The sequence below is a fragment of the Peromyscus eremicus genome, chromosome 1 (assembly GCF_949786415.1).
Source record: "Peromyscus eremicus chromosome 1, PerEre_H2_v1, whole genome shotgun sequence".
NCBI classification, from domain to species: Eukaryota; Metazoa; Chordata; class Mammalia; order Rodentia; family Cricetidae; genus Peromyscus; species Peromyscus eremicus.
This window is the reverse complement of record NC_081416.1, coordinates 95377228-95404035: the sequence shown is the minus strand read 5'-3', so window position 1 is coordinate 95404035 and position 26808 is coordinate 95377228. Positions and strand designations below refer to the sequence as shown.

At 49.4% G+C, this 26808-nt stretch overlaps 1 protein-coding gene across 2 annotated transcripts; it reads right to left on the bottom strand.

Annotated features, from left to right (window-relative positions):
• Positions 1 to 94: 94 nt before the first annotated feature.
• Apbb1 (amyloid beta precursor protein binding family B member 1) lies at positions 95 to 23807 on the bottom strand. Of its 2 annotated transcripts, none has more exons than XM_059269376.1 (14): positions 23696 to 23807; positions 15723 to 16457; positions 9652 to 9827; positions 9499 to 9555; positions 9329 to 9414; positions 9156 to 9219; positions 8617 to 8766; positions 8118 to 8245; positions 7595 to 7709; positions 7360 to 7444; positions 7031 to 7114; positions 1059 to 1174; positions 740 to 916; positions 95 to 665 (listed from the first exon to the last, which is right to left on the bottom strand). In XM_059269376.1, the coding sequence occupies exons 2-14, from the start codon at positions 16441 to 16443 to the stop codon at positions 498 to 500; spliced, it is 2127 nt and encodes a 708-aa protein (XP_059125359.1). In that variant the 5' UTR covers positions 16444 to 16457; positions 23696 to 23807; the 3' UTR covers positions 95 to 497. The 2 variants fall into 2 exon arrangements, with proteins under 2 accessions (XP_059125359.1, XP_059125352.1); XM_059269369.1 differs by lacking the exon at positions 23696 to 23807 and adding an exon at positions 23350 to 23457.
• Between the last annotated feature and the right edge of the window lie 3001 nt (positions 23808 to 26808).

The following is a 26808-nucleotide window of genomic DNA, read 5'->3' as shown; positions in this document are numbered from 1 at the left end:
GTCCCAATTTCTTCTTCTTCCTGATAGGCAGGGCAAAGGGAGCCTGGTAGCAAGATCCTGACTGGGAAGTTCATATGAGCACAGGGAGACAAACTGCAGCGCAGACAGACTTTATTAGTGATATCAGTACAGCGGAGGTGCCCGCAGGACAGGGGAGAGGGGATCCATGCCAAGACTAGTCCCCTTCTGCCCCTGCTGGGCCTTTGAGGGTAGGACCTGGCTTGGACCAGTTCCTCCTGCTCCACCTCAAACACTGGGGATGGAGAGTCCAGGGCTGGCCTTGCTTCTGGCCACTCATGTCATCAGTCCAGTATAATGACTTCTGTGAAGGAATTCAATTTCTCTCTCCCAGCCCCTAGGTAGGGAACCCAAGCTACTGAGGAGAGGCAGCCTGGGGGACATGAGGCCTAGGAACAGCATCCAAGGCCCCTACCTGTCCCAAACCCTTGAGTTCCCTGGGGCCCAACACAAGCAGGTGGAGGAAGGATGGGAGTTCTTCATGGGGTCTGGGATCCTAGACGTTTGGGCTTGAGGGAACCCCACAGCGACTGAACACCCCTGCGAACAGTCCACCCTACACGTCTTGCAACTGACTCCGCAGGGGGTGCTGGGAGGCAGGAGGTGGAGGTCTGGGAACGAGCATCCAGACACTTCTGGTAGCGGAGCTGCAGAGAAGCAAAGGGCAGTCACTCTCAGCCCCTTAAGGTCACACTGCTATCCCACTGCCCTGCTTACTTACCATGCATGCAGCCTGCACAGCCTCTGAGAGGCTAGCAGCATTGGGCTCGCACCAAAACATGTGGCAGCAGAAGGAGGCTGGGCCGGCAGCCATGATAAATGCGAAGGTGTGCACATCTCTGCCCACAGCCAGGAAGGAGAGGAACCGCACCCGACACTCCCCCAGCACTGCCTCTGTCTGCAGGGGAGGCACCCAGTTAAAAAGGAACATCCCCTAACCCTATTCCACTGAGGCACACGCTTACTGCCAGCTCTTCCCCTGACTCGATTCCCCTCCATGGCAAAGCTCAGTCACACTGTCTCCTACCCCAGCCCTTTACCTGCTGGTGCAAGATGGTGAGAGTAGCAGGGGCCACACTGACGTGACTTGGGGTCCATTGTTCACGGCTACTGGAGGACAGGACTGACTCCAGGGCCCCATTAATCACATCTACCCCTGGAAGATACATAAGCATGCAGGACTTAGGGTAGAAGACAGCCCAGCTCTGCCTGTCAAACTCAGGGGCCGGCTGCATTCCCATCTCAGCAGCCTGTGGCCTGAGGATGCTGCGGTTTACTCCTCCTGGGCACTCTCCTCCTTGACTTCAGTGACCCCTGACCCTTTCTTGCTTTTCCTATCCTGAATCTCCAGCCTGGTTTTCTTCACTGATTGTCTCTTCCTTCAGCCCCCTAAATGGACAGACCCCTCCCCACAGAGTTCTGACTTCACTTCCCCACCGGTTACCACGCACATTCAAACATTACATGGCTTCTTTCATACAATAGTGGCTTCCAATCAGCCAGGCTAGTCCTCTCTCTCCAGACCCAAACTTTTTTTAATCTTTAATTTTTTTATTATTTATTTATTGTATGTGCACGAGGGTCAGAGGACCGCCTGCAGGAGTCAGTTCTCTCCTTCCACCAGGTGGGTCGGGAGTTTGAACTCAGGCTGTCAGGCTTAGCTGCAAGTTCCTCCACCTGATGATCCACCTCCCGGCCCTGTCTCTTGTTTGTTTGTTTGTTTGTTTGTTTGTTTGTTTGTTTGTTTGAGTTGGGTTGTGTGCTGTTTTGTTTGAGACAGGGCTTCACTGTGAGTTCAAAACCTGGTCTAGATATGGAGTTCAGGCCAGCCAAAGCTACATAGTGAGACCGTGATGTGGAAACAGAAGGAGTACTAGTTGGGAAGAGGAAGAGGCTCAGCAACTGAGGCTGGCTGCAGTGGTGCACAACTTCCCAGCACTCTGGAGGCACAGGCAGGTGGACCTCCGTGAGTTTCAGTCCAGCCTGCTATACACAGTGAGTTCCAGGACAGCCAGGACTATGTAGAAAAACCCTATCTCAAAACCAAAACCCAAAAACCAAAACCAACACACACACACACACACACACACACACACACACACACACACACACACACACACAAATCCATCCATCCATCAATCAATGAGTTCAAAAGGAATGGGAGAAGAAGAGATGGTAACAGAGGTGAATACAAACAAAATGCATTATACACATGTATGGAAATTTCATAGTGAAACTCATTATGTATAACTAGTACATGCTGATTAAAACGTTCAAATAAGAGCAAAATAAAATGCTCTCTCTAGGAATGGTGGTGCATGTCTACAATCTCAGCACTTCCCAGAGACAAACTATACATAGTGAGTTCCAGGCCATTCACAGCTACATTGCAAGACTTTGTCTCAAAAACCAAAATCAAACAATCCCATAATGGTCTTCTCCACTTTAAACTACCTTTAAACACCTGTAAAACCCTAGACATGGAAGGCAGGGTCAGGAGGATCACCACAAGTTCAAGGTCAACCTAGTCTAAACAACTTTCAGTAAGAGCTACTTGTAGAGACAGGTGTGTATGTGTTGGGGGAGGAGGGTGTTTAGATTTGAGTGGGAAGGATGTCCTGAAGGACAGTCTGTGACTAATAGCCAAGTCTCCAAATGCCCTTTTCCAGTGCCCATCTTAGTATTCCTGATTACCATCCTAGGTCTCACCTGAGAAGCCTTCTCCAGGGCACAGAAAAGACACTCTCTTTTGTTGTTGCTGTTTCAGGGTTTTGTTTTTTCCTTTTAAAGTGTTTTTTGTTTGTTTGTTTGGTGTGTGTGGGTGGGTGGGTGGCCCTAGCTGTCGTGGAACTTGTTGGTCTCAAACTCACAGATTCACCTACCTCTGCTTCCTGAATTCTGGGATTAAAGATGTGCACCACACCTGGCTGCAGAGATAACTCTTATCAAGGTATCTTGTAACTGAGGAAACCCTCTTTCTACAGTGGACTATGGTCATCTCAAGGACAGAAACCGAATGTAACTGGATTCTGTTTCCCAGTCTTCACACGGTTTATTTGCTGAAGATTTCAGATACACAGGAATGGTATCTGAAATGGTACACTAAAGGCAGCATGGACAAAAGCATGGAAATGGAAAGTAATACCGCAGGAATGCACAGGAGGATGACGACACAGGAAGAAGCAGATGGGCCAAGTCACGCTGCAAGGGCCTCAAAAGCGAGGCAGAATGGTGTGATGTCTACGGCATTTAAAATGAAGCAATGGGAAATTTCAAAGTTCATGGGGGTGGGAGAATCACCAAAGTCAAACTAAAGAATATGCAGATGATCTCAGGGTGGAACCTGACTTCCTGAGTCGGAGAGAATTCAGGGAAGTGATCTAGAAAAAGGCAGCTGGTTGGGTGTGGTGGTGCACGCCTTTAATCCCAGCTCTTACGAGGCAGAGGCAGGTGGAACCCTGAGTTCAAGGCCAGTCTGGTCTACAAAGAGAATTCCAGGACAGCAAGGACTACACAGAGAAACCCTGTCTTGGAAAAAAAGAAAAGAGGGAGGGAGGGAGGGAAGGAGGGAGGGAGGGAGGGAGGGAGAGAGGGAGGGAGAGAGGGAAGGAGGGAAGAAGGAAGGAAGGAAGGAAGGAAGGAAGGAAGGAAGGAAGGAAGGAAGGAAGGAAGGAAGGAAGGAAGGAAGGTAAGCCAAGCCAGCTGAATTTCATAGCTCAGGGTTAAAAACCTGCACTCCTTATTCTTCTGTGCATTTTCCCCCATACCAGTTGTCACTTTCAAATATACTATGCAATGTACTCCTTACTGTTTATCTCTCCTTGCTAGAATGTGATCCACTCAAAGGCCAGAATCATGGTCAGTGCTATTCCCTGATATACACTAAGAACACAAGTAAGGTATACAAGAATAATCTACTGAATAGATGGATGAACACCGTAGCTTCAGGAGGACAGTGTTTACAAAAAGGGAGCAGGATAAAGGAAGTACAAGGTTGGCAAGATAACTCAAAAGACTTGCCTCACAAGCCTGATGACCTGAGTAATTCCCAGAACCCACATAAAGGTGGAAGGAGAGAAGTGACTTCTCAAGTTGTCCTCAGACTTCCATAGGTGAACACACACACACACACACACACACACATACACACACACACACACACACACACACACACACACACACACACACACACACACACATTTTAAAGGAGTATAGATATAAAGGAAAAAGTAACCTAAGAACTCACTGGTCCAAAAGCCCTGTCTTTACAAGGGCAGACTCATGGAACTGACAGGGTAGCCAAAGATCGCTTTGGCATTGTGGGGTCCTGTGTACAGTGCCAAGTGAAATGGAACAGTCATGGGCTGGGGCTGATAGGCGGAAGAGCCAAGGAGGTTCAGAAGTTGTGGATAAGAAGGAAACCAAAGCCAAGCAAGTCCCTGGGTCAGCTACCCTTTTCTATTCTCTGAGAACCTGTTTTCACCTCCAGCTCCAATCCTGTTCATTCATTTCTTCTTTCTTTCCTTCCTTTCTTCCTTCCATTTTGGTTTCTTTTGGAAGCAAGGTCTTACTATGTAGTCCAAGCTAACCTCAAGTTCACAATCCTCTTTCCTCTGCCTCTCAAGAGCTGGGATTGCAGGCATGCTCCAGGATGTTGGGACATCCATTATTCCTTGGAATCCTCTCCTTCTCTCCTCCCACTTCTTTCCTGCTCTCACTGTCCTGGAAGCAGCACTTTCTTCCACTCAGACATTAAATACTGGGAGACTACAAAGGCAGGCCTAATCTATTTTCCCTTTCACTTTGGGCTGCCCATATTCTGGTGCCAACCTCCTCCATACTTACGGCTGGCTGTCTCTAAAACCTAACGATGCCCAAACTTCTATCTCAAGTCCAGATCTCTGCTCTCAGTTTACCGATAAGGCTGATGAACCTAGCTGCCAACCTGACTCCCACTTACTCTGTCCAAAGGTACCCTGAATTTGGCATATTTAAAACTGAACTCACAATCCCCATACCAAAACTAACCTCTCTGCCAGTGTCTGCTACTTTTAGAGAAAGACACCACTATCCAGTTAGCGCTAGGCTACCCAGTCCAACGCCAAGTACTCCTTAATGACTCCTTCAAATCATCCTTAACGACTCTGCTTCTCACCCTACTGACAAACCAGTCACCAAAGCCTATGACTTACACTCTTTTTCAGTGGCTGTTGTTTAAGATACTCTCATCACTAGCTGCCATGAACATCAAGATCCTCCTGCGTTCCCTATGTCTTCTTCCACCTGTTCAACATCCTTCTTCATGGTACAACTAAAGCAAGCTTTATTATATTCAAAATCTGTTCAAGAACTCTCCTGAAACACAGTTTGGGTAAGTGTCAAGTGTTCCCCAAAAAACCCGTGTGTTAAAGCCTTGATCCCCAGCCCATGGTGTGACTGGAAGCTCTAGAACCTTGAAGAGATAGGAATGGCAAGAGGTCTGTCCTTGCAGGGGACTGTAGAAATTTGGCTTCTTCTCTTTTTGTTCCCAGGGCATGAAGTTAAGTAGCTTTGCTGTGCCATGGGCTCCTGTGTGATGTGATAGTGTCACAGACAAAGCCAACCAATCATGAGGCAAAATAAACCGTTTCTTTTTATAAGTTGATTACCTCGGGTGTTGTATGTGGTAATGGAAGCTGACCAATGAAAATGGCTCCCTGCAGCTCTTATCTTGAAGATCATATTAGCATCCTAAGGTAGAGGTCTCTCCGTTTGACCACTGCCCAGCCCTCAGCCTAGGCCTGTACAATCAGCCGTCTCTTAGTGCTTCCCAAGTACCACAGTGTCCCCTGTTCCGGACCCTCCCTCACACACACTATCCACTCAGCTGACCATTACCTTTCCTGGCCTGGCCTGCCTTCATCTAACTGTAACACCTTTACTGCTATTCATATTTCAGTTCATCTGACACTTGCACAGGAAGGTTGTTTTCTTTTCCTTTTTTGCAGGGGTGAAGTGGGTCAAGGAGACAAGGTCTTTCTCTGTAGCCCTAGCTGGCCAGGTACTCACGCTACAGCTCACCATACTAGCAGCAGTCCTGTTTCAGCTTCCCAAGTACTGGGATTACATGTCACTATACCTGGCTTCATAGAAGTCTTTTCTGGTCCCCTAAACCAAATGAAGGTCTTCTGTTAGATCTTGCTACTTCCTTTCCATAAAGGACTGACTTTGTTATGACATTTGTTTGATTGGCTCCTGATTATTCTACTGTAAGCTCCATAAACTCCATGAAAGCTAGGCTATGGTCATTTTTCCCAGTGCCCAACACAGGGCCTGGCACAATAGGTTCCAAAGGCAATTGTTAAGTGAAGGAACAAACAAATGGCAGGTACTGTGAAAGCATGGTCCCTTGTCTCATTTCATTATCTGCAAACAGATTTTACTGTAATTGTTACACGCAGGATCATCAAGAATTAATGAGGGTTGGAAGTATAACTCAGTGACAGAATACTCACCTTGTATACCTGAGGATTTGGGTTTGATCCCCAGCACTTCGTGCACACAATTAAATGCAATAGTACTTTTTAAAAAGTCCTTATACTTTTCAATAGTGAAACCTATGTCAATCATGCTTACTGCTCCCTTCTCTGGATGCTGATGGCTCACAATTAAGACTATTATACTGAACCCAGTGCCAGGCTAGTGCCTGGTGTTTCCAGCCACTCAAATACCTACCCCCCAAACCTATCAGAGGTTTTCCATGGGATGGGGGCGGTTTGGGGGAGAAACTCTCCCTCTGTGCCTAGCTCAGCACTAATCATGTGGTAGGCTTTCACCGAAACATGCTCACTGGAGCTACAGGCAGGACACAGGGCAAGGCTGGGAGAGAGCTATAGGGAGACGGGATGAATTCTAAAAGGCAGGGATCTGCCACATATGAGAAAGTGCAGAAGAAGCAGCCCTAGAAAACATAGGGTGGGGACAGAGCTCTAGGCCTGAGGGGGTGGTCCCTGAGGGAAGAGGACACACATACCCACAGGTTTAGCAACAGGTACATTCCCCAGGTAATAGACTTGGAACTTCTGTACCAGCTCATTCTTAGGTGCTGGGAATTCCACTGTGGGAAGAAAAAGAGGGTCAACCGTTCTCTTAGCTTGCAACACCAGTGCATAAGCTGTGCACTTGCCCAGCTAAATCCGCACCCCCACTTCTCCCCTGCCTCCCTCTACAGAAGCCCCTCTACTTACGGGAAAGCATCCCATCTCCATGCACTGTGTCTGCCCGGAACCCTGGGCCTCTTCTTGGGTCACTTCACCTCACCTAACAAAGCTGAGCTGGGCCTTGAGAGGCTGTGGTACTAACCTTGGAAAGGGACGTCCACAAGTTTAGAGTGGTCCAGGGAGAGTCCATTTACCAAGCAGCGAGCATTGTGCCGTTCAGACATGATCTGAGGAACGAATGGGGGAGGGGTGGGATTTGTTAGAGCTACATTGCCCTGAAGACCCTACCTCACCACCCACCAACTCAGCAACCCTACCCACACCCTTCTAGAGCAAAGGTGACAGCTAGTCCAGGGAGTTGGGGGAGGGGGCCGTGCCTTGGAGCAGATCTCATGCAGGCTGGTGGCGATGTTCTTGGCAGGTGCCTCACAGCGAAACACGTGGCACTTGAGCATCTGGGTCAGCTTATCACGAGCTACGTAGGCAAAGTCCCTGTTGGGGGAGGGTCACCTCAATGTCTCCTAGCACCATCAAGTGCCAAGCCTGGCCACCATCCCACCCACACCCTCTCTGTCCATGGCAGTTCCTACAGGGTTTCTGCCCTGGTGGTCTGTAGGTTCTGCCTTAAGGAGCTGGGAGGACAGAGAGGCAAGCATGCTGAGGTGGGGAATAATGCCCAGCACGGCAGGTGGGAAGGGACAAGGCACAGTGAGGGAGCCTAGGTGCTTCGAAGCATCCGGTCCAGGCGTGGGAGGGGGCACAGTCAAAGCAGATGGGCATTAATACCTCTCTCTGGGTCCGGCAGCACAAGAGAGCCAAAGAACAGATTAGAAAAGAGGATTCTGACTGCTGGATGGACGAGCCTCCCCCACCCCACAGACTCCTGTGCCCTGTGCCCACCTTCCACTGTCCCGCCCAACGCCCCACACACGAATGCTGACGATGGGCTGGGCATGAAGCAGTGCTTGGCTCTGTGGCTCCACCAGCTTTAGTGTCTCATCCTCCAACTGGAGCAGCAGATCCTTTCCCTGCAAGCCCAGGAGGCAAGACTCAGTGGTACCCCAGTGGGAAGGTGGCAGAGACCTGCCATCTCCAGCTCACGGGACATGAGCCACCACTGGGGAGGAGTACGGCTTGTTTAACTATCAGAACACCCACCTGTGGGCCTTACTCTATCTAATAAAGGTTCTCCCATGACCCTTATCATCCCCATCACTGTTAGACAACCACCCCTCATGGTGCCAGGCTGGGTTACACATCCATCCCACAGGGCTACTACTTGGACCAATATCCACTCCCATGTCCTCACAACCCTTTCTGAGACAAGTCAGATCCCCCATATCTCACAACTCCCTGCACACTCCCACAGTTCCACCACCTCACCAGCTCGGGCCCTCACCTCTCCCCAGCCCCCAGACATTGGGTCATGTAGATTGTTTTTGTGGTAAGAGAGCTGACGGATACAATTGTTGACTGCCACACTGCTGCGTCCTGGGGCCAGTTCCTCCTCGGTCATCTCCACCCAGCCTAGAGAGCGCACGGCGAAACACTGCCAGACACAGAAGAGGGTCGGGGTAGATCTGAGATGGAATTGGAGGCTCCCTGAGGACAGGGCAGAGGAGCTCCTGACTTGGAACAGAAAAGGTGGGATGCATTCTGAACTAAGATGGAAGCTCTCCACACAGGACATGGTCAGAAGAGAAGAGACACCTGCTGGTCCAAGCCTCCAGAGTCCCCAGGAGGCCCTTGGGTCAACTGAGTTAAATATGGAAGGTGTCAGAAGACTGTCCAGCTCAGACACACAGCCCTGTGCTGAAACTGGGAAGAACTCCTCATTTGGGAGCTTTGCCAAGACCACAGATACCCTCAGCTCAGCTATGAGAGCCTGACCTCCATACAAGGGCCTGCTTACAAAATGGGTGCTGGTCTTGAACAAACCTTGATCCCTGGGTTGGCATTCCGTTGGGGCAGCTTCTCCTCCTCTTGGGGCAATGGCTCTGGGCTGGAGGCAGATGGAAACACTTGACACGGCACCCCCATTTTTGGAGTTGCCCCAATACTCCTCCACATAGACCCAACCTAACCCTAGCCCACTGCATCTGGTGACTCACCTGAGGCTCTGAGCTGGGAAGGGCAATGTCCCCTCTTCAGGGTCCTTCAGCCCCAACTCCATTGGGGCCTCCTCACTGGGTTCATCCTTTGAAAAGGGATTGAGGAATCAGGGCCAAAATGATGCCCCTTCTCTAGTTACCCCCACAGTGAAACGGGTCCCCTCATTTACCTTCCAAAACTCCCCTTCCTCGAAGCCTTCTTGGTGAGCAAAGCCAGTCCAGGTGAGCTGGAGGAGGGATGGGTGGAGGGTGGTAGTTTCACCCTGTCCTTTCAGCACAGCCCCTTCCACCCCAGCACGGAATGACAAGCCACCAAGCCTCACCTGGGACTCCTCTTGCGGGCTGCTCCCCTGTGAAGGGGAGGCCCGGCCTGGGGGTTCCCACTGGGTGGTCCCTGTTGGGATGTGCCAGTAGTAGGTCCCTGAGGTATCCTGGACCCTCATCCATCCAGCCGGCAGATCGGAATCCGTCTCGAAGGCGTTAGGGTTCCAGAAGGAATCTGCCAGACAGGAGGCTTCAGTGAGGGTCGGCCCACCCAACAAGTAGTCAGTAGATGCCCAGTCCCCTTCCCAAGATCCCATGGCTGAGAAGAAGGAGCCAGGAAAGGGACAGTTTAGTTCCTGCTTGCTTCTAGAGCCGACAGTTGAGTTGCCACATTGGAAGCCACCCGTGGGGAGCATGGCTCCTCCTGGGCCCTGCTGCTGCCTAATGTGGCCACATGGAGGGAAAAAAGAAAGCATGGAGGAAAGAAGGTGAGAGAAGGAGGTCGAGTGAGCCCAGTTCACCTCCTCATACATCATGCATATCCATTTGTCTGGCTACATAAAGGTGCACACACTGGAAGCTCCTGCACACATCCATGTGCACGTAGATCCACAATATATGTAAGCCCTACCACATACCTGTGCAGCCATAAACAGTGCACAGCACACAGAAAATTCTGGAAGGTGTCACATACAGGTGTACTTGTGAGTTCAGCAGCAAACAAACACAGCAACACCAGTTACATACTCGTGTAGAGCTATGTATATATGTAGCTATATATACCAGCCCTACCACGCAGATGTGTACATACCACACCACCAAAGCCTCCCAACATGTGTGTGAGTACAACACACACAGGTGAGAACACACTCAGACACAATACATTATCAACCCCTGCCACCTCTGTGCAGACACACTACACACACACACACACACACACACACACACACACACAAGCAAATATGTCATGCACACATATAGACCACATATCTGTGATACACACCCCTCCTCTCCTGGATCTACGTCACTCTATCACTGTCACCCGGACTATGTGCCCTCCACCTCTGTTCTCTTTGTCAGACCCGCCCCACATCACACCCAGCCCCACGCTGTCCCTCACCTGGACTGTTGTCCTGCAGGATGATGGCCAGGAAGAAGTCCTGGGAGAACATGGCGCTTACTCCCTGCCCCTCCTGCCTCCACCCTCCCTCCTCACATCCCCTCCAGCCCAGCCAGCTGGGCTCACAGCCTGGTGCTGGGCTGCAGAGAAAAGCTCATCCCGCCCCCTTCTCACCAGGGCAGAGCGTCTGCCAGGCGAGATCCTCCTCCGCCTGGAGTTCTCGAGGGAGGGGCCAAGACCACCATACTAGGGAACCTCCTTGGAATGGAGAGGGGCTCATGAGACCCCAGCTCTTCCTGCTCTTCTTTCCTTACCCTAGCTCCCCTCCCCAATCCTGAATCTCCATCCCACCCTCCAGTGATGACATCAAAGCCACAGTTAAGCCAGTCTTACAAGCACCAGGAGGCTCAGCCTCTTGGGAATAGCTCAGCCACCTGGGGCCCTGCAGAACCTATAGTGCTCAACATAAACAGGGTGTGGCTTCCAACCCTCAGGGATCCCTCCCCTATCTAGACCCTATCCAGCACTTTCAACTAAAGGGTGGTCTTTGAGAGCCTGAGCCCTAGCAAGCTTGAGGATTTGAGGCTTCCCAGCACCACCCCCCTCACCTGCCAGGGCCCAGCTAGGCTGCAGCGTCTCCTCGGCAACCGGCAACCGCAGCACCGGGATGGCTGGGAGCGCCCAGACTGCTGACGTGCTTCCCGTTACCAAGGAAACCAGGAATCCTGACTGGTCCAAGAGGCAGCACTGAGGGACAGGCAGTCTCAAGACCCAGGCTGCTGGGTACCAAGGCACAGAGGGGCTGGGAGTAGGTGTGGCTATGCCAAGGTGTTTCCACACCTGACATGAGTTATTCAGACAGGGTGCTTCGCCATCCTCAGCCTGTAAATGAGGCAAGTCCACAGACACCCAATGAAAGGGGGGTCTTTTTGTTATCCACCTTCTAGGCAGCCATCACTATATCTCCACCCTCTACTATCCCACTCTACTGAGGCTCAACAAATGTGTGCTTTCCTCCAGACCCTTCCCCCACTCCCTCCAGGACTTTACTGCTAAAACCTTCCAGGAACACCAACCCCAAGGGCCCTTGCCCTCCCCAGCATGCTTTATGGTGGGTCAGACATTTCTGGAATCCGGGGGCCAGTTTACTGTTTCCCCTGACTGAATCATGCACACCAATCCATCTGCCATCCCTGTCAACCTGTGCCTTCCTGCTTCAAAGGGCTTCATCCTTCCGATCTGTCCTGGAGGGGGCAGCTCCTCCCCCCTTGACCATCTGGGAGGCCCTTCTGGAGCTTGGCACATCTCTCTCCAAGCACAACCCACCCGGGGCCTTTGCTTCCACACACATGCATTAATTTCACAACCGTACACTTTCCTGAGGGCACACACATGAATCCAAATCTCCCTATGGCCCTTCCTCCCTCCCTTCCTTCATTCATCCATAAATGCCTTAGTGGCTTAGGCAGGCAAACCAGTTTTCTCAGGAGACCACGATTCGTGTAATGCTCTCCTCCCTTCCCCCGTGCCACATCACTACCACACAAGCAGCACGTTTTAATGTGGATTATTGCAGAAGCCTCTCAACTGGCTTCCTTCTGTCTCCACTATGGGCTGTACACTACAGCCTGAATGGTTCTTAGGAGATGCCAAACTAATCAGGTTACTCTCCAGTTTAATACTCTTAACGGCTCTCTCATTACCCTCAGGATAAAATCCAAACCCCTCCACAGGTTTTATGTGCTGTCTGTTAAGAGCCCCTAGTTTTCTGCCTTGCCTCTGACAACTCCCCAACTCCCTATCTCCCTACTAGTGTTCTAGCTATTACTCATTCCACCTTCAGACAACAGTGTAAAGGGAACTCTCACTACTGACCCACTCTTCCCCACTCCCTCAGGCAGGGAGGGCGCCCTCCTCCTGCTCCTCTACTCACCTGCTTATCATCACTGATTGTGACTGTCTATTTCTGTCTCCCTACTAGACAGTTGGTACTCACAAGTACCCAGAGGGTAAGAGCATCTTTCTCCTGTCTGATATATTCTCAGCATTAGGACAAGGGCTGGCTCAGAGTGTGACTCCAGCACAGGTAGTAAATTCATTCATTCATCATCCATTCACATAATTCACTCAATTCGCATAGTTCATTCAATCAACAACTATTTTGTGGAGATCTTAAAATTGGAAGAAAAAAAACAACTTTTGTTCTATCCTGTCCCATTTCTACTTAGCAGAAACCCACCACCTGCAGCTCTCATAGAAGAAGCAACACAGCCAAGAAAGAGCAAGCAGTAACGACCCCTTCTATCCTTGGGGCCGGCCTAACACCTCTACATCCAACAATCCCTAGACTCCAGGACTGGATGGATTGCAGAGTCTCCTCTCACTCTTCCCATGGTCTCGCTAAGATCACTGGCCATGCCTAGCCCACACTTAGTTCTCCTATACTGCGACCCTCCCACCTCAGAGGACGAGAAACGCTTCCACTAGTGACGACTCTCGGAGCCACAGAACCACCAGGCCTCCACCCGGCCAGCGACTCCTGCCCAGGGTTGCAAGCTAACCCTGCTGTAATCTGCAGTGATGCGAACCTCGGAGAGAAACGTATGACTTGCACAGCACTTTTGAAAAAACAGAATTAGTTGCTGACATTTATAAATTGGAAACGTTCACATTGGAATCTACCTTTCAGTATGTACATCTTTTCTCTAAACTCCACCAAGTAAATAACCAGCTTGAGTAAAACAAAAGGTGTCCCTTTACAGAAGATGGAGACACTGGCCACCACAAGCCACTAACATCATGCAAAGGGAAACAATTAGACTTTACCTTTGGTAAGGTACCCCCATGAGGTGTCCTCGCAAAACAAAACAAAAAGCCACCAAACCTGAATCTGATCAGGGTTCTAGAACTATCTACTAGTTTACAAGAAATCCAGAAGAAGAATATGTTCAAAACCATTTGAAGAGAGAAACTAAAAAGTTCAGATCATGGAAAACTCAGGATAGAAAACATGGTGTGTGTGCAATCAACAGAATAATAAAGGCAGAACTTATGTACATTAAAAGAAACTTTAAAGCCAGGCATTGTGGCTCATGCCTATAATCCCAGTACTCAGAAGGAGAGGCAAGTACATCATCACCAGTTGGAAACCAACATGGTCTACATAGTGAGTTGTTGGTTCTAGGTTATCCAGGACTGTAAGATGAGTCCCTAACCAAAACAAACAAAACAAATAAACAAATAAACAAAATAAAAGAGAAAAGGAAAGAAGAGCCAGCAAGATGGCTCTTCAGGTAAAGGCGCTTGCTGCCAAGCCCAATGACCTGAGTTCAATCCCCTAAACTCACATGTTGGAAAGAGAGAACTAAGTCCTAAAAGTTGTTCTCTAACTTCCACATGCATGAGCAGGCATTTAAAACAAAACAAAACAAAAACTAAGAACATAACCATTGTGGGGCTATTTGGATATCAATTCATATAATTCTCATCTTTTCAAAAGGCTAAGTGGGATGATTATTAGAGTATGTTAACATTTGATGATATGAGTTTCCCTCCAGAAACATACAGATAAATATAAGCAAAACAAGGCTGTGTATGGGTGTGTAGGTATGGTGGTTCATGACTACAATCCCAGCACACTCAGGTGGAGACAAGGAGCCAGAAAGTCTAGGGTCAGCCTAGGCTACAGAGTGAGACTCTGTCAAAAAAAAAAAAATGTGTGTGTATATATATGTATACATACACATTATACACACACGTACACACACACATGTACATGTACACACATACATACATATACACACACCAAATAACCTAGACTGAGGCTCAGAAGTGAATGAGGCATTGATACAGCAATCAACTATGCAATGATGATTATTGAAAATGGGTGATGAGTAAGTCAAGCTGTTATCTCTACTCTTGTATGTGCTTGAAAACATTCAGTTAGGCTTTTGAAAAGAGATGGCTGAAGCTCTCAGGTGTCTGAAATGTATCTCCCCTGCCAGGATCCACTTAGTAGGGTTGTAGGTACTGTTAGTCCCTTGAGACATCAAAGTCAGTGTCTGTCTCTCCATCTGTCTTTTCAGGCACAGAACCCAGGTCAAGTACGCTAAGCAAGGGACCTACCACTAACTTATATCACCCCCCCACCACCACCACCAAGCTTTTCTTATATTCCCACCCTCAGATCTTTTGGGAGGTAACTATAGCTACAGTAGGGAAATCTCTACTCTGTATCATATTAGCAAATACAGAGTCTCAACTTCATTAAATGGGTCACATATAGTGATCAATCTTTGTTCTCTGATATCTATCTCTCCAGAAGGAAGCATGATTTTACTCTTTCTTTTAGCCAGTATCTTATTCCTGGCAAAATGGCATCCTTGCAATGGTCTACATGGGGCATACTATACTCTGCACGGGGCATGTGGTTCATAAGCAGAAACTAACCCTCCTCCCACTTTCCAGAGGTGGAAAGGTGGAGAGGTGCTCACTGCTCCCTCTAGATGTAGACATGACTGTTAAAAGAGGTCTACCTTAGTCGTCTGCTGCGCATAGAGCTCACACAGGTCTGGACTCAGATCTGCTTTAGCGCTTAGTTCTGTTTTGACCCAGGACTGTCTGTGACCCTCAGGAAGCTATTAAACTTGTCTGGGCCTCTTTCTCATCATTTGTAATATGGATACAGAAAGAGTATCTATGTCACAGTATTATTCTAATTACTAAGCCCCATAATGCTGACCAGAGGGACGGTTTCTTAGTAAGTGCTCAATAAACCAGCTAATCTACACATCAACCATGACAGCATACATAATGAATAGATCCATCCTTCATGGCATGCATGATGGACAGACCTATCAAACTGTCCAAGCACCCTCTGACTGAGGAAATGTTGGACTGAGGCAGAAAGCTCTGCAATTCATGCTCAGGCTGGCCCTGGCTTTTCCACAGAGAAGCCAGACTTCTGACCCCATGCCCTCCCATATTGCCACATCTAGCTCCACAAGGTACCTGTGTCCTCCGGGGAGCCATAGGAGGGGCTGCCCTGTGATAAGGTGGCCCAGCTTGAGTCCTCATCACTGGCTGCACTGTTCCGCATGCCAAATAGGAGGCTAGCACTCTTGCTATGATCCCGGGGGCCATCTGTGAGGGCCTGGGGCTCAGAGGGGACTTCCACACTCTCCAGGGGCTCAGGCAGCCCTGGAGGAGAAGACAAGTCCTCCTCCTCATCTTCTTCCTCCTCATCTTCATCATCCTCCTCAGCCTCCCCGGCTGCCTTCTCCTCTCCTTCATCTGGTCCCTGCTCTTGGGTGTTGATGATCAAGCCGGGTCCACGAAGCCCTCGGTTGGCTGCATTGTGGGCTGAGAGCTCCAACTCAGAGTACAGATGCATCAAGCCTTTGGGACCCAAGGGTGCTGTCTCAGCCTCCTGGCCAGCCTCTTCTGCCAAGGTCAAGGTCACATTTCTGTTCTGGTCTCGGTGGGCCGTGGCAGCCCTCCGAAGCTGGTTCTGGCCTTCCTTTAACCACTTGGCATTGGCGGGGCCTGGTTCAGGCACACCACCCTCCCCCATAGCATTTCGAAGGTCCTTGGGTACCACAGCTGTGGCTTGCAGCTTGGCGTTGAGCAGCTGGTTATGGGCAGCGTGCAGGGGCAGGGGGAGGCTGAGTGCAGGGCCTCCGTGGCTGTTAGCGTTAATGGCCGATTGGCTCAGGGACGATGGAACAGACATGGCCTTGGTAGATCCTATGAGACAGGGAGGAGAGACCATATTGAATGTTCCTGCTTCTGACCCAGTCTTAGGTCCTGTGCCTCATCTTCTTGTACTGTGTAGGCCAGCACACACCAATCCATGACCCATAAGCTACATTCCCATCAGACACCTGTCCCTACAGCCTCACCCCCATCACAAGCCAGGCCCAACTCTGTGATCTGTCCCTTTCCCTGGTGTTCTGGGGCAGCACAGTAGTGTCTGCTTTCTCTTCACTACCAAAAGCAGAGAGTCTGCACAATGGCTCTCTGTGCATCCCCATGCCCCACTTGACCAACTGGGGCTCACTGTGCCAGGGACACAGCCAGCAGGACAGGCTCGTGTGTTTTAGATGCTAGACACTGACTATCCCTTCCCTCCTGCCACAGTGCGCTCTGGAGCCCCATCATTGCCAGCCCCTGGGCTGCATTCCCTTCATTATAAATCACTAATACCAGCCATCCCTAAGCCCACTCTACAATAAGGATTGGTTAGATGTGAATGATGGGTGTGGAGAGATGGCAGACATTGTCCAGGAAAGCAAGCCATAGAGGAAGGGCCTTCAGTTCCAGTTCTTGGCTATATAGAGCCCAAGTATAGACACTGTCTGTCTGTGAAATAACTCACCTAGGGTACCAGTCTCCCCTGTCAGCCCTTATAATGCCACAATCCCCTCAAAAGCCTCTGATCTGGAGCCTCCAGCCTTTCAGGTTTTTGTCCAGGGATCACTTTATCAGGGAGACCTTCCCTACACATCTATTTTAAAATTGCAGGCTGCCTCTCCTCAACTCAGTAACCCCATAGTCTTCCCAGGCATGGACCACCATCTACCAAACTAATTTATCATTTGCATTTGTTTACTTATGTCCTCGTGGCTAAGTTCCATGTTGGTGAAGATTCTGCACTATTATTGTTGTTGTTACTATTATTTACAATACAGCACTCCCAGCCTCTAGCAACATCCTGGAACAGAGCAAGAAGTAGGAACCCAGTAAGTAGCATTCACTGAGTAAGTGTCTAGGCTGCCCTCACATCTGGACCCCATTTTAGCCTCTCCTCAGAAAACATTTCATTTCATGCTCTGGGTCGGTCTGTCTCAGCAGTGGCTTATGGCACCTCAAGCACACTCTTCTGAGTCTGCATGTGAAAGGGGACCTCTTGGTTCAGTGTCAGCCCCTTCTCGGGTGTCTTCCGCACAAGTCCCAACCAGATTCTAAGTATGAGCTTTCTTCTGAGAGTCTCTGGACCACCACCCAAGGCCCAGTCAACCCTTCTCACTGTCTCTGGCCTGTTCTGGCTCTTCTCTGACCCCTGCTCTCCTTGGAATCTCCCAACACCAGTTCCTTCTCCTTGACCATCCACTCCCCAATTCCCCGACTCTCAATTCTCACTGCAACCCCCACCTTGGCCAAGCGCACTGTCACTCCCTCCAACAGCTTCCCTCAAAGCTCTCTCTTCCTACTGGACCCTTCCTCAGTGCACAAGACCCCTACTGTGCAGCCCTTCTCCTTAACCTGCCCCCATCTCATTCTCTAGCCAAGGTGTCTGACCCTGGCCCTCCGTTGCCTCGGTCCTCTCTGCTGCCCATATTGAGTGCAGGTGTTACGGTGTACCTGAGCAAGGCTCCCCCATCTCTTCAGCCTTGGCCCAGGATCCTGAGATGGGGAGCCACAGTCTGCCTTTCTACCATTTCTAGCTCCTGAGAGTCTAGCACATTGCTGGGAACATATGTATAAAATAAATGCAAACAAGGTTTCTGCCCATGGGTCTGCCTCACCTCCACGTTTAACTAACTGCCGGTCTGATCAGTGCGGCTCCACCTGGGCTGTGAGGAAATGCATGGTTGCTGGAATAAATGAAGAGGAAAAAAATAGGCAGTTCTGTCTCCACCCAGAACCACAGTAATTTTCCAAAAATGGAAACCAGATTGTGTCACTCCCTGGTTGACAAAATTAAAGGGCTCACCACTGACTTTAGGATAAGGTCTCAGCTCAGTTTACAGGATACCTGAGAGGCCACTGCAGCCAACCCCTAGCACCTCTCAGGCTCCCCCACCCCACCCCCCACTTCACACCTTACACTCAGCCATGTGAAGTTTGGCAGGTTCTGGAACACATCACACAAAACCCCAAGTCTTTGTTTACACTGTTCCCTCGGTCTGGAATCCTCCCCTCTTCTAAGAACCTCTTCTTGCATTTCAAACCTTTGCTCAGCTGTCAGGACTCCTAAGCAATCTTCCCTGAACTTTCTTCACCTAAAAAAGACCATCCCCTTTCCGTGCTTCACAACACCAGTGTCACATGCTATCAGAATATAGGAAACTCGGTCTTACTTCGTATTACAGCACCATCACTAAGGATAATATGTTGTGTGTTTACCAGAGTAACCATTGTGTGGGAGGGAAGGATGGGTGAATGGGACAGACACTCGGGAACTAGGAACCTGGAAGCATGGAACTGACTGAGAACAGAAAGTTTGTACAGCCACCTTAGGCTAGGGTAGGCAAAGGCGATCTGAGGGAAGATGCTGGAGAAGGAGGAAGAGCCCTGATAGGGAGGACAGGACAAGAGTCCTGGTCAGGTGAGGCTCAGGTCTATGGAAGGAGGAAGGAGGAGAAAGCACTTAAACCAACGCCCTGTCTTAACAACTATTCAGTGGCAGCATCTCGCTGAGACCCCGTGCCTCTGGACAGCTCACGGGACTTCAGGAATGACGAGTTCTTCTTTGCAGCAATGGTGGACAGAGCCATGTTTCTAGGTCAAGCTGGGGCTGACTTTTGTAACACTGGGGAGTGTACCTGGAGAGAACACATGTTTTGTGACACTGGGTCAGGGAGGAACCTGGTTGACCATCAGGGCACCAGGGCAGAAAGCGTTGAAGTAAGATGGGGAAAGTCTGTTGCAAGTACTGAGGCATAGCTGTCTAGCCTGAGGCAACGTGGCCACCACCTTCTTACTTTATGAGAACAAAAAGATAACCACATATCTAGTTTCTTCAAGAAAAGGCATGATCCAACTCCTTTCTCACTGGGGTTATCCATACTTGGGGCATCTCAAAGGATAAAAAAGGGGCCAGCATGGCTCATTAGGGAAGGTAGCTTGCCAAAAAGCCAGAAGACCTGAGTTTGATCCCCAGGACCCACATGGTAGGAGAAAATCAACTCCATAAATGGTCCTCTAACCTCCATACCTTCACTGTGATGCATGCACACCTATACCCACCCCACCCCCCAACACACACGTAACTGTATGAGTTCTGGCTCAAGGCATGAGGCTAAGCAGAGCCTTGAGATGGAGACTAAAAGGAGGGGCCATAAAGCTGACATCATACCATAGGTGAGTGAGCTGAGTCCTGTCCAAAGCCAGGGGTCTTCCAACTTGATATCCTAGAGATGCCAGGCATTGAACTAGGTATGGGTGAGGGCATTAACAATAGGAAATGGCCGGGCGGTGGTGGCGCACGCCTTTAATCCTAGCACTCGGGAGGCAGAGCCAGGCGGATCTCTGTGAGTTCGAGGCCAGCCTGGACTACCAAGTGAGTTCCAAGAAAGGCGCAAAGCTACACAGAGAAACCCTGTCTCGAAACCCCCCCCCAAAAAAAAAAACAATAGGAAATGGCTCCTCCCCTGGAGGAAGTCAAACTCTAGGGAGTCACAACACAACTCCTTACTGTAGAGTAGGACACAAACCTCTAGAACGATTCCTGGCACCTACATACACTTTCTTCTTTGTTATTTTAATTGTATTTATTTGTGTATTTTGTGTGTGGGCACACCTTCACCACAGCACATGTGCAGAGGTCTCAGGACAACTCTCAGGAGTCTGTGTTATCCCTCCACCATATTATCCCTCCACCATATGAGGCCTGAAGATCAAACTCAGGTCAGCAGGTTTGGGGGCAGGCGCCTTTCATCTGCTGAGGCCATCTCACTGGCCCACAAATAAGCATTTTTTATTGGTGGAACAAGTAACTGGTACGGTGATGGAGAAAGAACAGGATACCACCAGAGTCTGGTGTTGCTGCATCTCTAAGAATAAAGCCTGCCTGAGCGTCAGTCGGAATTCTCTTGGACCATCCGTGGGCTCTCCTGTTCTCTCAACCTCCTGTCCAAAGTCACAGAAGAAAGGGAACATCCTCAAACATCCAAACTGGATGAATCTGTTCTCCTTTCTCTTTTTGCCTAAAACCAAGTGCTGAGCCGACTACTTAGATCCTCTCAACATAAGAACAAAGTATTTCTTGGCCTGACCTTCCCCTAAGCGCCTCAGTGCTCTCTTTTCTCCCCACATTCACTATTGCCATTTCCCCTCTTCCCTGTTGGCCTTTCTAACCCTGCTTCCCCCCTCAGCAGGACTTGGTAACAACACCTACTAAGGTCAGCACGGCCCCATGGCATTTCGCCCAGTGGATGCCTAGTCACCATGTGTACTCTCAGCAGAATTTGACCCCATGAGCCCCTCACCTAGTGCTCATTCATAGCTCCCATGCTCTACATTCCTGGATTTCTTTCCACCCATCTGGCTACTGTTTCTTGGCCTGTTAGACTTTCTTGCTGGCTCAACTTCCTCTCAGTCATTACAGGCTGAATTTCTCACAGCTTTTATTATGTCCCTTTCTCTTCCTTGTCCTGTACTCAATAGAAGTATTCATTCATGTCCACAGATTCAGTTACCATCTATACAATGAGGATTTCCAAATTTCAAGCTCCCTCACCTGAACTCCAGACGCGTACATTCAACTCTCTACCCAACAACTCCATCTACCTATCCCAAAGGCCTCTCAAACATGATACAGCCATTCATGGTTCTCATTCCTATCCTCCTATCTCATTCTCTTTCAGGGGCCATGGGATGGGATGACCGCCTATTCTATTGTCCAGTGTTGTACCATTCTAGATACATGTTTCACTCTTGCTGCTTAAAGTAAATTCATTCCCAGACAATAATCACATTCTGAGAAAAAATTCTGGATGTATCTATTCTATACCTCCACTATCATTCATAATCTGCACCGAAGCCAATGACCTTATGGTCAAAATCCTAAGCATTGTCTGAATTGTCCTGTTAGCTTGCCCATGGCCTTCCTCCTCTCTGGCCCCAACTCTTATCATTGACCTCCCCAACCTAAGCAGCTTTCTTTGATTCCTGGAAGGCATTGTGATTATGGTCTTTGTTCTACATGATTTCCCTTCAACCCGTTTCCGGACTTCATTATCCCAACCCTCCCTTTACATTCTAGTTGAAACTACACGTTCCTCAGAGAACGCTTCCCTTGACCCCTACTCTCTTATCCCCTCAGCCAGTCTAGCTTCTGTTCTGCAGGCCTGTCAAAGCACCATGCATCTCCCTTCATGATGTTTATTCCCTTTACAATGTCCTTCTTATTTGACTTCCTTCATAAACCATCCGTTCTCTATGGACAAGAACCCAGTCTATTTTGTTCCTTGATTACATCTTTAGTGCCTAATGCAGTGCCTTGTAAATATCAGGTGCTCAAGTCCTATTTGTTGAATGAAAATATGATCAGATGCATTTTTAAAATGACCATTACGAATGCTATGCTGATAATAGCTAAGAGGGGGAAGGCAACCGGGTGCTATTAAAGCAGTGGGGAGTCTAGATTAAGTTTGACAACAATTGGAATCAAGGGAGATTAACAGACCTGAGAATTATTGAAGTAGTGGGTAAGAAGACAGAACTTGCTGAAATTAGATGTCCAGGAGTGAGGGAGAATGTTGCTCAGAATCCCACCCAGTGTGAGCGTAACCTGAACTGAATGGACAGCTGCCATTCTGGGGGGTTAAAGGAACAGTAGATATGGAAATAAGGTACAAGGTGAGGAAGAGACATTAATTAATTCACCTTGGAATCTATAGGCTTGGAATTCTTATTGGATATTCAAAGGGGTGCCAGGGGACAGTTGGGTATATATGAGTTTGGATTTCATCAGAGTGGTCTGGCCCAGACAAATATGCGACTTGGCAGCTTATGTGTTAAATTTAAAGAGTTGGAAATAGAGGAAATGGTAGGGGAGAAAGGACAGAGTGAAAGAACGCAGCTCAAGCCAGAACCCAGGGCCACATATGCAGAGGCGAGGAAGAGAACACAGGAGACTGAGAAGTGCCTAAGAGAGAAACCTGGAAAACGCTTCAAGGAGACTGAACTGACACAAACCGGCTGAACACTACTCAAAGGGAACAGGCTCACAGCAATGTATGCATTCGAGTTACGGGGAGGGCTCCGGTGACCTTGCCTGGAAGCTCCGGTGGATGTCAGAGCCAGAATGGAGTGGATTTTAAAATGAATGGTAAGTTGGGGGTTCAGAATGCAATAGACAAACAGGGTTCAGAAGAGGCTGAGAATAACCTCTGAAATGGAGAGGGAAAACTGCTCCTAAGAGCACTCTTGTCACTGCTAGGCCTCTCTCGGGCTGAGATGAGAACCCCGCCGGCCCCAGGGCACACCCCTCGGTCGCTGAGGACAACAGAATGCAGCTTGACAGATCCCAGGCCTAGGACTCCGGGCTGGAATCGCGCGGCCTGGCTCCTACCCTGCTCCAAGTCCCCTTCCTAGCACTAGACCTCCCCTCCCCCACTCTTCCACCGCCCCTCGCTTTGCCCCCCCGCCCCCACCTTGGTCCCCCCAATTCAAGGCATCCTGGAGGATCAAGAAGCAAAGCTAAGCGGAGGGGGTCGGTGAGTACAAAAGTAAAGCCTGCGGAGGGTGGTCGGCAGGCCCACGGTAGGAAGGCGGCGCTGATATGGGGTAGGGGGGATCAGGCCTGACCCGGGGACCTGGACCCCTGCGAGGAAGGTGCTGCAAAGGCTACAGGCTGCTGAGGCTGGGGACCCAGCTCCCGGGGCTGGGCGGGGCCAGGGGCAGCTCCTACCTGTGCGGCGAGGCCCCAGGCCCAGGTGGCGAAGGTGGCTCAGGCTGCAGGGCTCCCGCTCCGCCGCAGCTTCTCCATCACAACATCCCCCGCCCAGGAGCGCGCAGACCGCGGGGCCGCGCCCCGAGCGGCGGAGTCGCGCACGGGAGGGGGAGGGGCGCCATCTTGGCCCGGGCGGGGCGCGCGAGCCTCGGCGAGCCGCACTAGCTGCAGCTGCCCCAGCCGCACCCTGCAGACCCTTGGCTCTGTGCGAGCCCCGCGGCCCATGCTTCCAGCCTAGCCCCCCTGGCCTGCACCTGGCTCCAGGACCGCTGCCCAGTTCTTCCCTTCCATGCCACTGACTCACCCTTCGCGTCCGCGGGGCCCTGGTCCTGCACAAACGCCGGGAGACGCGCCTAGAGCTCCGAGCCTGATCCCCACTGGGGCGGTGCTGAGACCGCGGCCGCGCCTCGAGAGGCTGGCAGCCGGCTGCTCTCTGGCTCTTGTGGCAGCATTCCCTGACGTCCTGGGGATAATAATAGCGCGTATTTATTGACCGCCTACTCTGTGCCAGGCTCTATGTTCAACCGTTTGCATGCATTCATCCTCGGATAAATCCCCACAATTGTTATTCTCGGATTTGAAAGGCAGGTGCTGACATTCTGAAGGGTACCGCGACTTGCCGGCAGACACAGAATAAGTGGTTAAACTAGACTGTAACTGAGGTATTTAACACTCTACTTGTGTCTCTGAACATAAAGCTGTGACACAGCCCCCTACCCCGGCTCCCGTGTAGAAATTCACTAGAGGAAAGCGGAGAATGAGAGTGAAAAACATAAAGAAGAGCTGCTGGGTGCTTGCTATATTCCTGTTCACTGCAGTCCCTGCGTGGGCAATGAGGTAGGTCTTAGCAGTCAGGTTGCTGACCTAGATCCCATCAAGAATAAAAAGGGGCAGAACCCCTGAAAGCATGGTCGCCTGCGCTTTAATCTGTGGACTCAGAACATACTGAACAACTGATTGGAGGTGCATCTAAAGTCCAACGATGCCCAAATTTAAATTCATTATTTGTTTGTGTTCGTCTTCTAAGGCATTTCTCAGAAGTGGAAAAGTACACACACACATTCACACTCATAAGATCTGGATGAATGATCTTTATCATCGCCTGGCTTGTTCGAAGCGAGTACTCTAAAGCTGTCTTTGAATATACTCTCACTTATTTTGTGGTAAATATAAATATTTTAACTTTTTGTTATGGACATTTTCACACATGTGCAAAAATAGAGCAGTGTAACAAAACTTCCTATGCCCAACATTCAAGAGTCCATTTTAATCTGACAAGCATCTATAACAAACCATGTTGGTTCCCAAGCAGGACAAAAGGATCCCAAAATGAATCTGGTTTAGCTGTATCCCACCTGGAAGAATTGGCACCTGACCCGAGTCCTTGAAAAATGAGCAAGGCTTACATGGAAGGATAAGGTATCCTCATTCATTCATTCATTCATTCACTCACTCACTCTCAACTAACAATATTAATGTATGAGGCACTGTCCTTGGTGCTAAGGACACCCAAAGGAACAAGGTAAGAGTTCCTGCTTTCATACAGCTTAAAAGTTAACAGAGAGAAGAGACACCAAGTAGTTAGAAGCATGGGGTCTTAAAGAAAATGCACAGGGCACTGTGTGGGTAGCATTAGTCTGGCCTGGGAGACTTGGAAGGCTCACACTGGAAGTAGAACTTAAGTGAGAGAACAGGATGAAGGAAGTAGAGGTTAGGCAGAAGAAGAGAAAAGTAGCGGGAGTACAGGAAGAGTATGGGTGCTACTGTAGTTGAAGATCTCCACCCATACTCAGGTTGAGTCAAGAGGACTGTAAGTTCAAAGCCAGCCTCAGTTATATATAGTAAGGTCCTGTTTCAACCCCTCCCATCCACCCATGACCCCAGAAGTCTTGAGGGTCCTGCTTTTATGGATGAGTTTATCCATTCATGGGTTAATGGAGTTAAGGGTTGTGTGGAGAACAGGTCTGATATAAAAGCCAGTTTTGCTGGCTCTCTCTCTCTCTCTCTCTCTCTCTGGTTTTTTCAAGACAGAGTTTCCCTGTGTAGTCCTGACTGTCCTGAAATTCACTCTGTAGACCAGGCTGGCCTAGAATTCAGAGATTCTCCTGCCTCTGCCTCCTGAGTGCTATGATTAAAGGCACGTGCCACCACAGCCCAACCGGGCTGTGTCTCTTTCATGCCCTCCCCTCTTCTTACCATAGGATGCCCTGTGCCATCTTGGAACCCTGCAGAGTCCTAACAGCCAGTTGAACCTCACCAAATGTTCACCTTGATCTTGGACATCTAAGACTCCAGAAATATAAACTGAAGAAATCCTTATCATCTGTAAATTACCCAGTCCGTGGTATTTAGTTATATCTACGGAAGACAGACTAAGGCAAGTGTTATGGTGCAGAAGGATGGCAAAAGAAATGGAACAGTGCCAAATCGAGTTGGGTCTTGTATGGCCAGTTGAGGGTTTGCAACTTTACTTAAGGGCAGTAGAAAGTCATCAGAGCTTAACGTGAGAGAATGGCAGATGTGATCATCTGGATGTTGAAGGAGAATAGACAGAAGGTCAACAGTGGAAGGGTGGAGATCAATTAGGAAGCAGTTAAGGTGGCCTAGGTGGGAGATGATGGCTAAGGACCATACCAGTAGAAGGAGTAGAGATGAAGAAAACTGCAAAGGTTTAATAAATTCAGGAGGTAGAATTCACAGAAATTAGTGATCAATTAATTAGTTAGGCATAGAATTGGGGAAGTGACTTCTAGATTTTTGCTTTGACCAATGGAAAAAATCAGAAATACCACTCACCTAAAATGACCCACCAAAAAATCCCCTCTCCAAGTCTCACTGAACAGGAAGCTGAGGTATTCAGGGAAATATTTCCAGATAATCCCAGAGACATGGACAGTCTGATGGGAGCAAGGAGTATACATTAGTTACTTTTCTGTGGCTGTGATCAAACACCATGACCAAGGCAACTTGGTTTATTTGGGGCTTATTTAGGGCTTACAGTTCCAGAAGGGCAGAAGTCCATCACCATTACAGCAGGGAGCGTGGGAGCAGGTGGGCAAGGCATGGTGCTGCCGAGTAGCTGAGAGCTTACATCGTGATCAACAAGGCAGAGCACTCACAGGAACGGCCCTAGTGACTCACCTCCTCCAATAAAGCCACATCTCCTAATCCTTCCCGAGCAGTTCCAAGATAGAGACCAAGTCTTCAATCTAATGACCTATGTGGACCATTCTCATTCAAACCTCCACAGTCTAATTAGCTAGAGTACAAGGGGGAAAAAGATGTGTCCTCCATACAGGCAGTGTTCTGGTGTGTTTGATCGACACACAGTCTTCCTGAATTCCTTATGCTGCAGGCCGCAGGAATATATCATAAGAACTCAACTGGTTATGGTAAAGTCACTACCTGGAGGGATCA

Coding starts and splice junctions, on each gene's coding strand:
- Apbb1 (XM_059269376.1), bottom strand. CDS start 16,443: ATGTCTGTTCCATCGTCCCTGAGCCAATCGGCCATTAACGCTAACAGC. Junction 8,767..9,155: donor ATGCCAACCCAGGGATCAAG/GTTTGTTCAAGA, acceptor TGTGTCTGGCAG/TGTTTCGCCGTGCGCTCTCT. Junction 917..1,058: donor TCACCATCTTGCACCAGCAG/GTAAAGGGCTGG, acceptor CCTCCCCTGCAG/ACAGAGGCAGTGCTGGGGGA.